Here is an 11,277-nt window from a genome sequence, read left to right as displayed (position 1 = left end):
CCGAGGACCCCGCGGCCAGGTCACAGCACCCGGCGGAACACCGCGTTGCCGGAACTGCCGCGCCGGGGGCGGGCACCGGCGGGCGCCTATCAGGCGTGGCACCGGTTGAACGCGCGCAGGATCCCTCCGCCGGGCCATGTAGTCCCTCTGCACCGCTCTCCCAGACCGTGCCCGTGTCTCCCCGGCCGCCGTTGCGCCAGGGCCGCATTTGCGGAAGAGGGCCGGGACAGCGCCCGCCGCGCCAGCTCGACTGTGCCCCGGACTGGGTGCGGGGAGTGCCGGAGACTGGGTACGGAGAGTGCCGGCTATGAGGATCACTCCGCACGCGATGAAGTGTTGCGGCCGCCGTGCGCCATTTTGGGTCACAGACCTGCGGAGCGGCGGGTGGTGAGTTGGGCTGCGGGACGGGTGAGCGGGGCCGTGGGGAGCGCTCGGTGTCCGAGAAGGTGACGAGGAGCCCTGCCTCAGGGTCTCCTGCAGCCTCGGAACTCGCCCCTGGGACCTGCTCCGCTCGTGCTATGGGATGTTCTCTCGGTGCCACCTAGCTGGGGAGGGAGAGGGATTTCTCCGCTCAGCCCTCAGGAGCTGCGCCGGTGGAGCTGATGCAGGGCACCTGCGTACTGTCCGAACTATCCCTGGGCATTAGGCCAGACGCGGCGAGTCTCGCTGAGCGGCTGGTGGGGCTGGCGGCCGTCCCGGCAGCCGTATCAGGTCATGGCTTGCTCCGCTCTGGGCAGTGCCGCTGCCGGCAGGGAGGGATGGGGAAGTGAGATGCAGACCGAGGTCTTTCTATGTGCTATCTTTTAAGGAGGCTTTTCCTTGATGAACGGTTTTTGGCAAACAGAATGCTATAATTAAATACTATTAGAGTTTGCTTTCTGTAGGGTTAATAAGTTGAGCTGGTTCCTGGGAGACTAAGCATATGTTCAGTAGGCAGGAAGAGTGTGGGGAATGTGAAACGGCAACTTTTTCCTTCTGATGACGAGATTGTTACAACCTTAATTTCTAACCGTCCTCGAGTTAATTGTATAGCTGGTTTATAACTTATATTTCAATAGGATAGAGGTGGGCTTGGCTCTTCAGTTGACTTTTCTGTTTTTTTAAAAAATGTCCAGGAAGTTTCCTTGAAGTTCTAAGGCCAATCCTATTGGTCTTGGTGAGGTGCAGAGTTATGACGTGGGAAGGGAAATAATGAGCGCTCGAGGTCCAGTCACTTATAAATAACTAGATTCAGGATTGGCAGACCAGGGCTTGTTTGTTTAGGGAACTTCTTGGCCTCCCCCCCCCAGTAAAACAGTGTCTGGTGTGCTGACTGATAGTTCTTGGTTCCAGTGACCACCCCTCTTCTCCACAGAAAGTGTTTATCATGTTGGGCTCTGGGTTCAAGGCCGAGCGCTTGCGAGTCAACCTGCGCCTCGTCATCAATCGCCTCAAACTACTGGAGAAAAAAAAGAGTGAGTATGAAGGGGACAGGTGAGACCCAGGATGCTTTTGGGGCTCAGGAGGGTTGAGAAGGTATTTCTGAAGTTGGAGTACTTTCATGGGCCAAGTATGGAGTAGCTTTTTGCTCTTCCTTGCTGGACCCAGGCCTTACAACCTCCGTGGTGCACAAGGAGCTGAAAGAGCAGGCTGGCCACAGTTTGGCCTCTGTCTACCTTCCTGGCAGCTGTTGGAGTGCAGTTTGTGGGGTGGTAGGTAACAGCTAACATTCTTGGGCTATGTGTGCTAACAGCACAGTGGAGAACTCCCTAGGTGCTGTGGGAGACCCTTCCCACATGCCCAGCCCTGACACAGGTCAGGTCTGTGATCCTGGTTAACTCTGCAGGGAGGTTGTAGGTGCGGGAGTGTTTCCAGTAGCCTAAAGTCCACTTTCCTTTCTCCCATGAGTTGTGTGCTCAGACCTGGATGTGCCAAACCGTGCCTGAGTGTCTCCCGCTGCAGAGGTTGGATAGGGGAGAGAAGCTGGTGGTGGCTTTATGTGTGATGGGGACTTGTGGGTGGTCTGGAGGCAGAAGCCCAGGCCAGCACAGTGACCAGGCTCGGGATGTGTGCTGCAGCCGAGTTGGCCCAGAAGGCAAGGAAGGAGATTGCAGATTACCTGGCAGCTGGAAAAGATGAGCGTGCCAGGATTCGTGTGGAGCACATCATCCGTGAAGATTACCTTGTGGAGGCCATGGAGATCCTGGAGCTGTACTGTGATCTGCTGCTCGCCCGCTTTGGCTTGATCCAGTCCATGAAGTAAGCTCTGGCAGAGAGGGTCCTGGACTCAGGAAGGGGCACTGCTGGGGACAGGTCCGGGGTACAGAAGGGCATCCGTGTTTGTCTCTCCAGAGACCTTTTCTTCCCCACGTAGGGAAGACTGTGGAGCCCAGTGTATAGGATGGGAACTTAAAGGCTAAGCGGATTGAGGGCAACAAAGGCTGGGTGCATGGGGTGGAGAGAGAATTGTTTTCTTTGGTCATAGGGAGCTGGACTCTGGCCTGGCAGAGGCAGTATCAACACTGATTTGGGCTGCACCACGCCTCCAGTCGGAAGTGGCTGAGTTGAAGATTGTGAGTAGGGTTGCTTGGGGGATGTTGTGCATGCAGGGTGGGGGTGATGCTGCCAGATGCTGATGGAAGTCCTTGTCTGGGACCCTGTGTCACTAAAGCAGAGGATTTTATGGGCTCTGCAGATGGAAACCAGATGTCCTTGGAGCATCTGAGGTGGCTGCAGCTGCTGAATTGGGGTGCTCAGTGGGAAAAATGAGGGAGGGATCTGAGTGGATGTGTGGTTTGAGGTGGGAGAAAGCAGGGGTGTGCATGTTCTAGAGTTTCTCTCCTTCTGCAGGTTGCTGATCAATTGTGTGCTAAGTACAGCAAGGAGTATGGGAAGCTGTGCCGGACAAACCAGATTGGGACAGTCAACGACAGGGTAAGGAACTGGTAGAACAGGTGGAGCTGGCAGAGTAGCCACGCCTGCCTGCTGAGGCTTGCTGCTCCTTGGACCCATCTCTAGTGGCTGATGCTTGCAGTCACTCTGGAGCACAGTAGGTGCTGTGCAGCCAGGGCCCACCTGCACTGGAGCATGGTGCTGAGGCCTCAGGCAGGGAGGCCCTGCTCTGCTGGTTGTGGATGGGGAAGGGTAGAGCAAATAGAGCCCTGGCCTATGGCTGCCTGCAGCATGCTGTACTGGGGGAAGGGCCTCCCCGGGGCTGCCTGCTGCTCCCTGGCTGGGATGGCACTGGTACAGAGCTGTTGGGTGCTGCATTGCCCTGGCCCTACTAAGTCTCTCCACCCTTGTGTTCCAGCTGATGCACAAGCTGAGCGTGGAAGCACCACCCAAGATCCTGGTGGAGAGATACCTCATCGAGATTGCAAAAAACTACAATGTTCCCTATGAGCCTGACTCAGTGGTGATGGTGAGTGAGCCCCAGGGTGTGGCATTGCAGCGATCTGGGTGGTCCTTGTGCTTTGGTGTCTTCTAGAGAGCCCTAGCATAGCAGGATCCTTCTTCCTTCACACACTGCTATGGCATGTGGCAGTAGTTCCACATGCTATAGCCTGGTTCCTGTTCTGTTTCCCGTTAATACCACTATGTAGCTGCTCTCTGTTCTGTTCCTGTTGTGTATTCCCATCTTGTCCATTGACAGATGCTGCATCTAATGTGTACAGAGGGCAGTGATCATAAGAGATGTGTTGGTGAGCAGAATTCTTCCACCCTTTCCAGGCTGAAGCCCCGGCAGGTGGAGAGGCAGATCTAATTGATGTGGGCTTCACGGATGATGTGAAGAAGGGTGGCCATGGAGGGGGCGGAGGTGGTGGATTTACAGCCCCAATGATAGGTCATGATGGGTTAGTACCCATGCCTGTGATGATGCCTATGCCCATGCCAACAACAAATCCACCCTTCTCCTATCCATCTCCAAAGGGACCGGTAAGTTCCTGGGCTTTGTGTGTTTCCTTTGTCTGTGAAAGACTCCTATTGTGGTGTTCAGCCCTGTGCCTGCTGACTGTACCTGACAGCTCAGTGTGTCAGAAGGCCGTCTTCTCTGTGTGAGACTACATGGGATGGAGGCTGTTCACAGTGTAGCTGAAGCTTAATGTTGCATCTTGACTGTGGAGGTTCCTACCCCTGTTCTCCAGCCAGCCCTCTTTGCCTTCAGGGAACAGAGGAGTCCAGACTTAACTCCTGAGGCAGTCTTCTGACTGCCAGGTTTTTGTCCAGGAGTTGGAGCTGCACTTTGAAGTTGGTAGGCTGGTAGTGTGCCAGGATTCAGTCAAAGAAATCGGGTGAGTATTGTGGGTGGGAATAGCACAGAAAAATGCAGAAGAGCCCTGCCTTCAGACCTACGAGGGGAAAAGACTGAGCCAATGGCTCTTGCAGGTGATTTGTTGTAAGGGTGGAAGGTGGGAGCTGAAAAGAACTCCTCCGTTCTCTGAATTAAGTAATTTACAGGATATCTGTGTAGACTGGAGAGCAGAATAGTGGGATGGCTTCGAGTTTCAATATAGTCCCAGTAGTGCTAAAGTATTTTTTGTGGAAAATCTGGGCCAAGTATCATCAGCTAGCTGTTAGCCCAGGCATAAACATGCTGAGGGCTTGTGCCAGCTCTGGGTCCTTGAGACACTGTTGTATGACAAATGAGGGCAATTCAAAGCCTTGTGTGAGCCAGAAACCTCCTTCCTATTCTGCAGTACTGCACACAGGGCCAGAAATGGCAGAGTATTTCCTTTATTTGCCTGGTACTTCTCGTGCCTTGAAAGATGAAATGTTTACCTGTGCTGCTTCTTTAGCATAACCCACAGTCCAGTTAGCTGGGTCTACCTGGTTCAGGTGACTACATCTGTCTTAATACTTGAGAATCTCTTCCTTGTAAGCATAAACTCTTACCCACGTGAATATTTGCCTGCATTTATCAAAGACTCTTACTTCCTGTGACTCCCATGGCAGCTGTAGGCATGTGGTGTCTCAGATGAGTAGTCTGCTGCATGACTGATCTCTCTGTACAGGAGAACTTCAGCGGCCTGCCAGTGGGGACCTACCAGCCTTTCACTAACATCCACCCACCACCAATTCCAGCAAACCCACCTACATATGAGTCCGTAAGTACCTGAGATTAATGGCCATTATAGGCAGCAGAAGGATCCTCAGAGTGCAGTGGTAGCCACAGAGAAGGGAAATGTTTGTAAAGGATACTGCTGCTAACCTTTCAAGCTTTTGGGGTGATGCTGGCGTTGGTTGCTGCTGTAGTAAATCACTGAGTGCACATGATGGAAGGATGACTTATGTAGAGAAGTTCCTCAGTCAGCTCTGTGCTTTGGCCTCAAAGGAAAGCCAAGATTTCTCTTCCTGCACTGTTAAAGTGGTGTTACCCAACCAGAACCACAAGTTCTGGTTTTTGCAGTGTGAAGGGTTTATCATCTAAGTCTGTTTAATTATGGCTTTTGAACTAATTAACAGCCTGGATAACAATTTTGCCTGACCCAGATGCTGTATATTTAAAGACTTCCTTTCACAGACTTTCCTCAGTCCTTGAGGACAACAAAGCAGAGGCTGAAAACTTCCCTTTCTATGCTTGTCTCTGGTTTTGTTGCTGCAGTTTGTCATCATGCCTCCCACTCTGCTTTTGGTGACATGCTGTTTGTTTTTGCATTATCCTGAGTAGGGAGGAGCACAGTTGAGCATTGTGGGTGCTGAACACTTTAGGGTTCTCACAGGTGCAGCAGCGCAGGTGAACTGGGTAGGAATGGGTGTTGAGGGCTGCAGCATGCAGGGAATAAGAAGTTTTACTAGCACAGCTGAGTGTGCCCATAAGCCTTTTTCCCAGACAGATGAGATGGGTCATTTCGTACCCTGCTGCTAGTCACAAGGGCCTCTCAGTGGTTTATGAAGAAAGGCAGCAAGGAGCTGTGATGACGTGGATGAAGGGGGCGTTTTTTTCCCACTGGTGGCCTTGATAAATGTTTCAGACCTGGTAGCGGATATGCTCGATTGATCCAGTTCCAAAATATGGTCAGTGAAGCTGCTTTAGTTGACAAGGAGGGAGAGAAAAGCTGAAGAGCTGCCTCTTTCTTGGGAAGAGAGGTTGTTGTAAAGCCATGGCTGCCTGTAGGGGTGGGGAGGAGTGTGCACTGCTCTGCCAGAGCTGTGCCTCTGAGCTCTGCCTGTGTGCTGGTGGGACAGAGCTGTAGTAACTGAGAGTAACTCATCAATCTTTTTCAGATTGATGAGCCTAACTCTGACAAGGATGCTGCTGCACTAGTGCCTGGTGAGTATGTTGAGCTTTGGAAAACCTTCGTATTAGGGACTGTTCAGAAAAAAACACTGGTACTGCCTGTTGGTGGAATGAGTGTTCCTTTGTGGGCTCTGTTTGGCCCGGCAAGTGTGTGCTGATGGTGAGGTGCAGTGATACTTCTCTTGTAAACAGGGCCTGAGCCCAAGCCAGAAGCTTCTCCTAAACCAAGAGCTGGAGCTCCTAATACCTTTGATAACTTTGTACTGCCTGAATTGCCATCTGTGCCAGACACACTGCCAACAGCATCTGCTGGCGCCAACTCTTCTGCCTCAGAAGACATTGACTTTGATGATCTTTCACGGAGATTTGAGGAGCTGAAGAAGAAAACGTAAAACTTCCTGGGCTGCAGGAAGGAGGGGAAGGAGCTGTGACATCTTCTCTCTGAAACAGACTCCCTTTGAAACTGGTTTCCTGTATTAACCTCCAATGAACGTGCTCTTCTTTTTGAGCTCTCTTCCTACTGTACTTACACCAAGTGCTGCTGCTTTCCTGATCTTTGCTGCTCCAGGAAATGAACTGTGGGGAATGTTGTTACAGTGAGACAGGGAAGAAACCCCGTCAGTCTGGGTAGCTGTATGGGGAAGCTGTGCATGATGTTGTGGGCATTGTTCCTGGCTGCCTCCATGATGGCTCCATGCCTGCCAGCAAAGGCTTTCTCTTGGGGAGCCCTCACTGGCCTTCATGGTGTTCTCACTGGAGTCTCTTTTCAGTTTGCAGAAGGGTAGTGATGTCTGCCTGGGCCTATGGGTGTGCGACTAGCCTCACAGAGGGCAGAGCTAGAGAGGCTCTGCTGCTGCCTCGGGGTTTTGATGCGGCAGCTTTCCTCCCGGGTGCTGAGCGGCCATGGCCCATCGAGGTCTGGGGCTGGGCACGGAGGGAGGTCTGATGAGATACGCTGCAGCACCTTATCTACCCTACCCGAGTCGCGGGCGAGGCATCCCGGCACTGTAACGTACCTGTTGGTGACGCCGCAGCTGTGCCGTAGCTGTGTGTCTGTCCGTCCGTCCGTCCGTCCGTCCCTCCCTGTCGCTTCCCGCGGCTCGCGCCGCTGCCCCTCGTTCAATAAAGCGCGGGCCGGGCTTCTCGTCGCCATGTCTGCTGCGCCGCTATTGGCTGGAAGGGTACGACCTCTGCCAATCACAGAGGGGCCTCCGGAAGTGTCCTCGCGTCTTGGGCTGAGCATGATGGCGGCGCCGCTGCGCGTGAGCGGCCGGGGGTCCCGGGGACGTCCTGGCGGGGCCGCTGATGGGACCCTGGGGACAGCTGGCCTTAGGCGGCTACGGCTGGAGCGGGCAGGGCGGGACGGGAAGGGACGGGTGGTGTGGGATCGGGGCCGGTATGCTGGGTGGAGAGGAAACGGGACGGGATGGGATGGGCTGTGTGTGCTTGGCGGTGGGGATCGTTACTGATGCGCTGCTGACGACCTGGCGCAGGGACGGCTCCGGGCGCTGGCGCTGGGAGGCTGCGGGCTGCTTCTGGGATCGGCGCTGGCGGCAGGCGACGAGCGGCTTTACGCGGCGGCGGTGATGCCCGCGCTCCGGGCGTTACCTCCTGAGGCCGCCCACGGCCTGGCTTTACGCGCCGCCGCCCTCGGGCTGCTGCCCTCCACCCGTCCCGACGGCCCCGCGCTGGTGCGTCTCGAGGGCGGAGGAGGAGGGGGAACCGCGGCGGAGCGCGGGGACCAGGGCGAGGAGTGGGGAGGTCGGAAGGGCGGTCAGAACAGAGGGGTAGGGGGTGGGTCGCACAGCCCGGCGTGCTGCGCAGGCGGCTGCGTCCTGTCGCAGTCCGTGGCAGGCGACAAGGGACCCTCGGACAGGCACCCCATAAGGACACCCCAAAGGGCAGGGGAGGCGGCCGGGTCTCTCGGGAGCGGGGCTGGAGCGAGGCCTTGGAATGGTTCCTGGAGTCTGTGGGCTCTGATCCAGCCCCAGCCCCACAGGAAGTGCGAGTCCTCGGGCAGCGATTCCGCAACCCATTGGGACTGGCTGCTGGCTTCGACAAACAGTGTGAGGCTGTGGACGGGCTGTACAAGATGGGCTTTGGCTTTGTGGAAGTGGGGACTGTCACACCCAAGCCCCAGGAAGGGAACCCCAAGCCCAGGGTCTTCCGGCTGGCAGAGGACGAGGCGGTCATCAACAGGTGGGATCTGAGGGCAGCTGCTCTGCAATGTCCTACAGTCTGCCCACCATGAGGGAGGGTGAATATTTGGGTGGCCCCACATCTTTGGTGCTGTGGTAGCTTTTGGTTGGATGTGCTGAGCAAAGCAGCAGAGACCACATATCTACCTTGTGTTTCTCACATGTCCTGTTCAGGGCTTGCAGGCATAACCCAGCCTTCAACCCCCTCTGTCCTGGTGCAGGTATGGATTCAACAGCCATGGCCATGTCGTGGTGGAGCGCAGGCTGCGAGCCCGCCAGGAGACACAGATGAGGCTCACTGGTGGTGAGACAAAGCTTGTAAGCCTTTGCTCTTGGGGTCTGCAGGGTAGGTTTGGGCATCTCCCAGGTACCTGTAGGCCAGGATTGGTGTGTAATGCCAGTATCCAGGCACAGGAGCACCTCAGCTGGAGCAAAGAACACTTAGACAGCAAGACTCTATTGGGGCTGTAGTCTCACCCCTGGCATTGTGACTAGGCACATTTCTCCTGTTTTCTCTGGGATCAAGCTCCACTTGCTGCTTTGGGCAGGATGTGTCTGCTAACATAGCCAAAGCCAAGAGGACCCCAGCTGGGCAGATCCTGAGGGCAGCCTCTGCCAGGCTGAAGGCTGTTGTGCTGGGAAGTGCTGACTGGGGTGGCTGTGGCAACACTCCTGTGGTTGCAGGACAGTCCCAGGCCCATCCTCATGAAATATATGGGCTATATATCCTCATCTTAACTTTAGCTGGTCCTGGGACCTCCTTTTTCGGATGCTCTGGCTGTTGGGTGGTGGTTGGTCCTGCTGCCCTGGTTCAACTGCGTCTGGGTTCCAGCTGGAATGCCTCTTGGAGTCAACCTGGGCAAGAACAAGAGCTCTACTGATGCTGCAGCTGACTATGTGGCTGGGGTCCGGACACTGGGCCCTTTGGCTGACTACCTTGTTGTGAACGTGTCCAGCCCAAACACCCCAGGGCTGCGGGACCTGCAGGGCAAGTCTGAGCTGCGGGACCTGCTAAGCAAGGTAGGTGCCTCTCCCCAGCCAGCCCAAAGCACAGCTGGAGCACTGGATGCATCCCATCTCCTGGCAGTATCTGCACTGCTGCAGCCAGTGGATTTGCCTGAGCACAGGGAGGAATGGGGGTGGCTTTCCCGCATGGTGGGCAGGACCACTGAGATGTCCCTGTTAGCTGCTGCCGTGGGGTGTACTTGGGCACTGTATCCCAGCAAAGGGCTCAGGAGCAGTGAGGCGTTGCCCTCTACTTGCTCCTGCAAGAGGCAGTGAGCCATCCACCCCACAACTTCAGGCATCGCTGTGGTCCTGTGCCTGCTGTGTGCTCCAGGCCCTGTGCCAAGGGTGCCTTTCCTGGTTTTGGTGCCATGTAGAGGAGCAGGGCCTGTCTACTGCTACCCACTACTGCCTGTGTAGTGGGTGTCCATAGCTCCTGGTTGGGGCAGGAGGCCTCTCCCTGCCATGCACTGCCATGTGCACCAACAGGTGCTGGTGGAGAGGGACCTGCTGCCCTGCAAGCGTAAGCCAGCTGTGCTGGTGAAGATTGCCCCTGACCTCACTGCACAGGACAAGCAGGACATCGCCAGCGTTGTCTGTGAGGTGAGGAAGTAGGAAGGGGAGGCCACCGGAGGCAGGACCATGGTGGTCCTGGCAAGTCACCTCTCGGAAGGACACGTATGCCTGCAGCTCTCTGGCTGCTGTAGGGATGGTGTCCTGGGTTGGTCAGAGTGCCCATGTGTGTCATCCAGGCATTGGGTCACCCAGGCAGTGAGGGGCAGCTTTGTCCCCAGGCACACTTCTGGGTTGTGCGCTGGGTGGCCCTGCCCTGGCAGGAGGGGAAGGGAAGGTTGGGCTGCTTGTGGAAGCTGTGTCCTCACACTACTGCCCCTGCAGCTAGGTGTGGATGGGCTGATAGTGAGCAACACCACTGTGAGCCGGCCCAGCAGCCTCCGGAGCAGGCAGCGCATGGAGCCTGGGGGCCTCAGTGGGAAGCCCCTGCGGGAGCTCTCCACACAGACCATCAAGGAGATGTATGCTCTCACTCAAGGTGATGGCAGAACAGGGCTTGGGGGCACATGCCAGCATTGCCTGTGGCATTCTGACCCTGCGCCCTGCCCGCAGGCCGGGTGCCCATTATTGGCGTAGGTGGGGTGAGCAGTGGGCAGGATGCCCTGGAGAAGATCCGTGCTGGAGCCTCACTTGTGCAGCTGTATACAGCACTCGTGTACCACGGGCCACCAGTGGTGGGGGCAGTGAAGCGGGAACTGGAGGAGCTGCTGAGGTGAGTGCCAGCCAGGCACGTCCCCAGAGAGCCCCTGGTCCTAGGACAGCTCAGGACAGCTGTGTGCTGGTGCCCAAGCAGTGCCAGCCCAGGCCTAGCACACATTGTCCCTGATTAGGGAGCAGGGCTTCAAGAACGTCATGGAGGCAGTTGGAGCAGATCACCGCTGCTGACATGCTGCAGAATGAAGGTCTGGCTGGGAGGAGCCACGGCAGAGCAGGGATGGGTGTGACAATTCCAGTGCTGGGCAGACTGAGATTGAGATGAGGTCCTGGTTCCATCCCCTGGGAAGGGTCCGATGGGTGAAGCAGGGGCTGCACTGCTGGGCAGCAGGGGACAGGGCCTTCACAACAGTGCTGCTTTTTCAGGGCTGTGTTCTGGCTTCCCTGTGGACAGCAGAAGGGAGTGTCAATAAACATTTGTCTCACCTGATTCTGTGTGGTGCTCTGGGAACACGCCATGGGCTGGAGAGATGCAGCTTAGCTCTCCTCAGCTGAGCAGAATCAGCTCTCTATGTTGCTCTCACTTTCTCTGGTGGGAGAAGCCACCAGGCTAGCTGAGCTCTGGGATGG

General features: G+C 56.0%; 2 protein-coding genes across 5 annotated transcripts; both read left to right on the top strand.

The window, feature by feature from the left end:
- The first annotated feature begins 44 nt into the window (after positions 1–44).
- Positions 45–6,742, top strand: IST1 (IST1 factor associated with ESCRT-III). Of its 2 annotated transcripts, XM_053952544.1 has the most exons (10): positions 45–387; positions 1,355–1,454; positions 2,058–2,238; positions 2,465–2,552; positions 2,830–2,913; positions 3,290–3,400; positions 3,709–3,915; positions 4,992–5,084; positions 6,205–6,250; positions 6,410–6,742. In XM_053952544.1, exons 2-10 carry the CDS (start codon positions 1,367–1,369, stop codon positions 6,607–6,609), a joined length of 1,098 nt encoding a protein of 365 aa, XP_053808519.1. In that variant the 5' UTR covers positions 45–387; positions 1,355–1,366; the 3' UTR covers positions 6,610–6,742. The 2 variants fall into 2 exon arrangements, with proteins under 2 accessions (XP_053808519.1, XP_053808520.1); XM_053952545.1 differs by lacking the exon at positions 3,709–3,915.
- A 90-nt stretch (positions 6,743–6,832) lies between these two features.
- DHODH (dihydroorotate dehydrogenase (quinone)) lies at positions 6,833–11,137 on the top strand. Of its 3 annotated transcripts, none has more exons than XM_053952517.1 (9): positions 6,833–7,479; positions 7,711–7,908; positions 8,283–8,416; positions 8,637–8,733; positions 9,160–9,435; positions 9,910–10,023; positions 10,318–10,471; positions 10,546–10,705; positions 10,824–11,137. In XM_053952517.1, exons 1-9 carry the CDS (start codon positions 7,021–7,023, stop codon positions 10,876–10,878), a joined length of 1,647 nt encoding a protein of 548 aa, XP_053808492.1. In that variant the 5' UTR covers positions 6,833–7,020; the 3' UTR covers positions 10,879–11,137. The 3 variants fall into 3 exon arrangements, with proteins under 3 accessions (XP_053808492.1, XP_053808494.1, XP_053808491.1); XM_053952519.1 differs by having other exon boundaries at positions 8,217–8,416; positions 8,637–8,719; positions 9,248–9,435; XM_053952516.1 differs by having other exon boundaries at positions 8,217–8,416.
- Positions 11,138–11,277: the final 140 nt, after the last annotated feature.

Source organism: Vidua chalybeata, chromosome 11 (assembly GCF_026979565.1).
Source record: "Vidua chalybeata isolate OUT-0048 chromosome 11, bVidCha1 merged haplotype, whole genome shotgun sequence".
Lineage (NCBI taxonomy): Eukaryota > Metazoa > Chordata > Aves > Passeriformes > Viduidae > Vidua > Vidua chalybeata.
The sequence above is the reverse complement of the archived record's forward strand: the minus strand, read 5'-3'. Positions and strand labels throughout refer to the sequence as shown.

Excerpts from the sequence above, each read along its gene's own strand:
- IST1 (XM_053952544.1), top strand. The coding sequence starts at position 1,367 with ATGTTGGGCTCTGGGTTCAAGGCCGAGCGCTTGCGAGTCAACCTGCGC. Across the intron at positions 3,401-3,708 it reads AGCCTGACTCAGTGGTGATG|GCTGAAGCCCCGGCAGGTGG; the intron begins GTGAGTGAGCCC and ends CACCCTTTCCAG. Across the intron at positions 6,251-6,409 it reads TGCTGCTGCACTAGTGCCTG|GGCCTGAGCCCAAGCCAGAA; the intron begins GTGAGTATGTTG and ends TCTTGTAAACAG.
- DHODH (XM_053952516.1), top strand. The coding sequence starts at position 7,021 with ATGGGTGTGCGACTAGCCTCACAGAGGGCAGAGCTAGAGAGGCTCTGC. Across the intron at positions 7,909-8,216 it reads GTCCCGACGGCCCCGCGCTG|GAAGTGCGAGTCCTCGGGCA; the intron begins GTGCGTCTCGAG and ends CCAGCCCCACAG. Across the intron at positions 10,706-10,823 it reads GAACTGGAGGAGCTGCTGAG|GGAGCAGGGCTTCAAGAACG; the intron begins GTGAGTGCCAGC and ends GTCCCTGATTAG.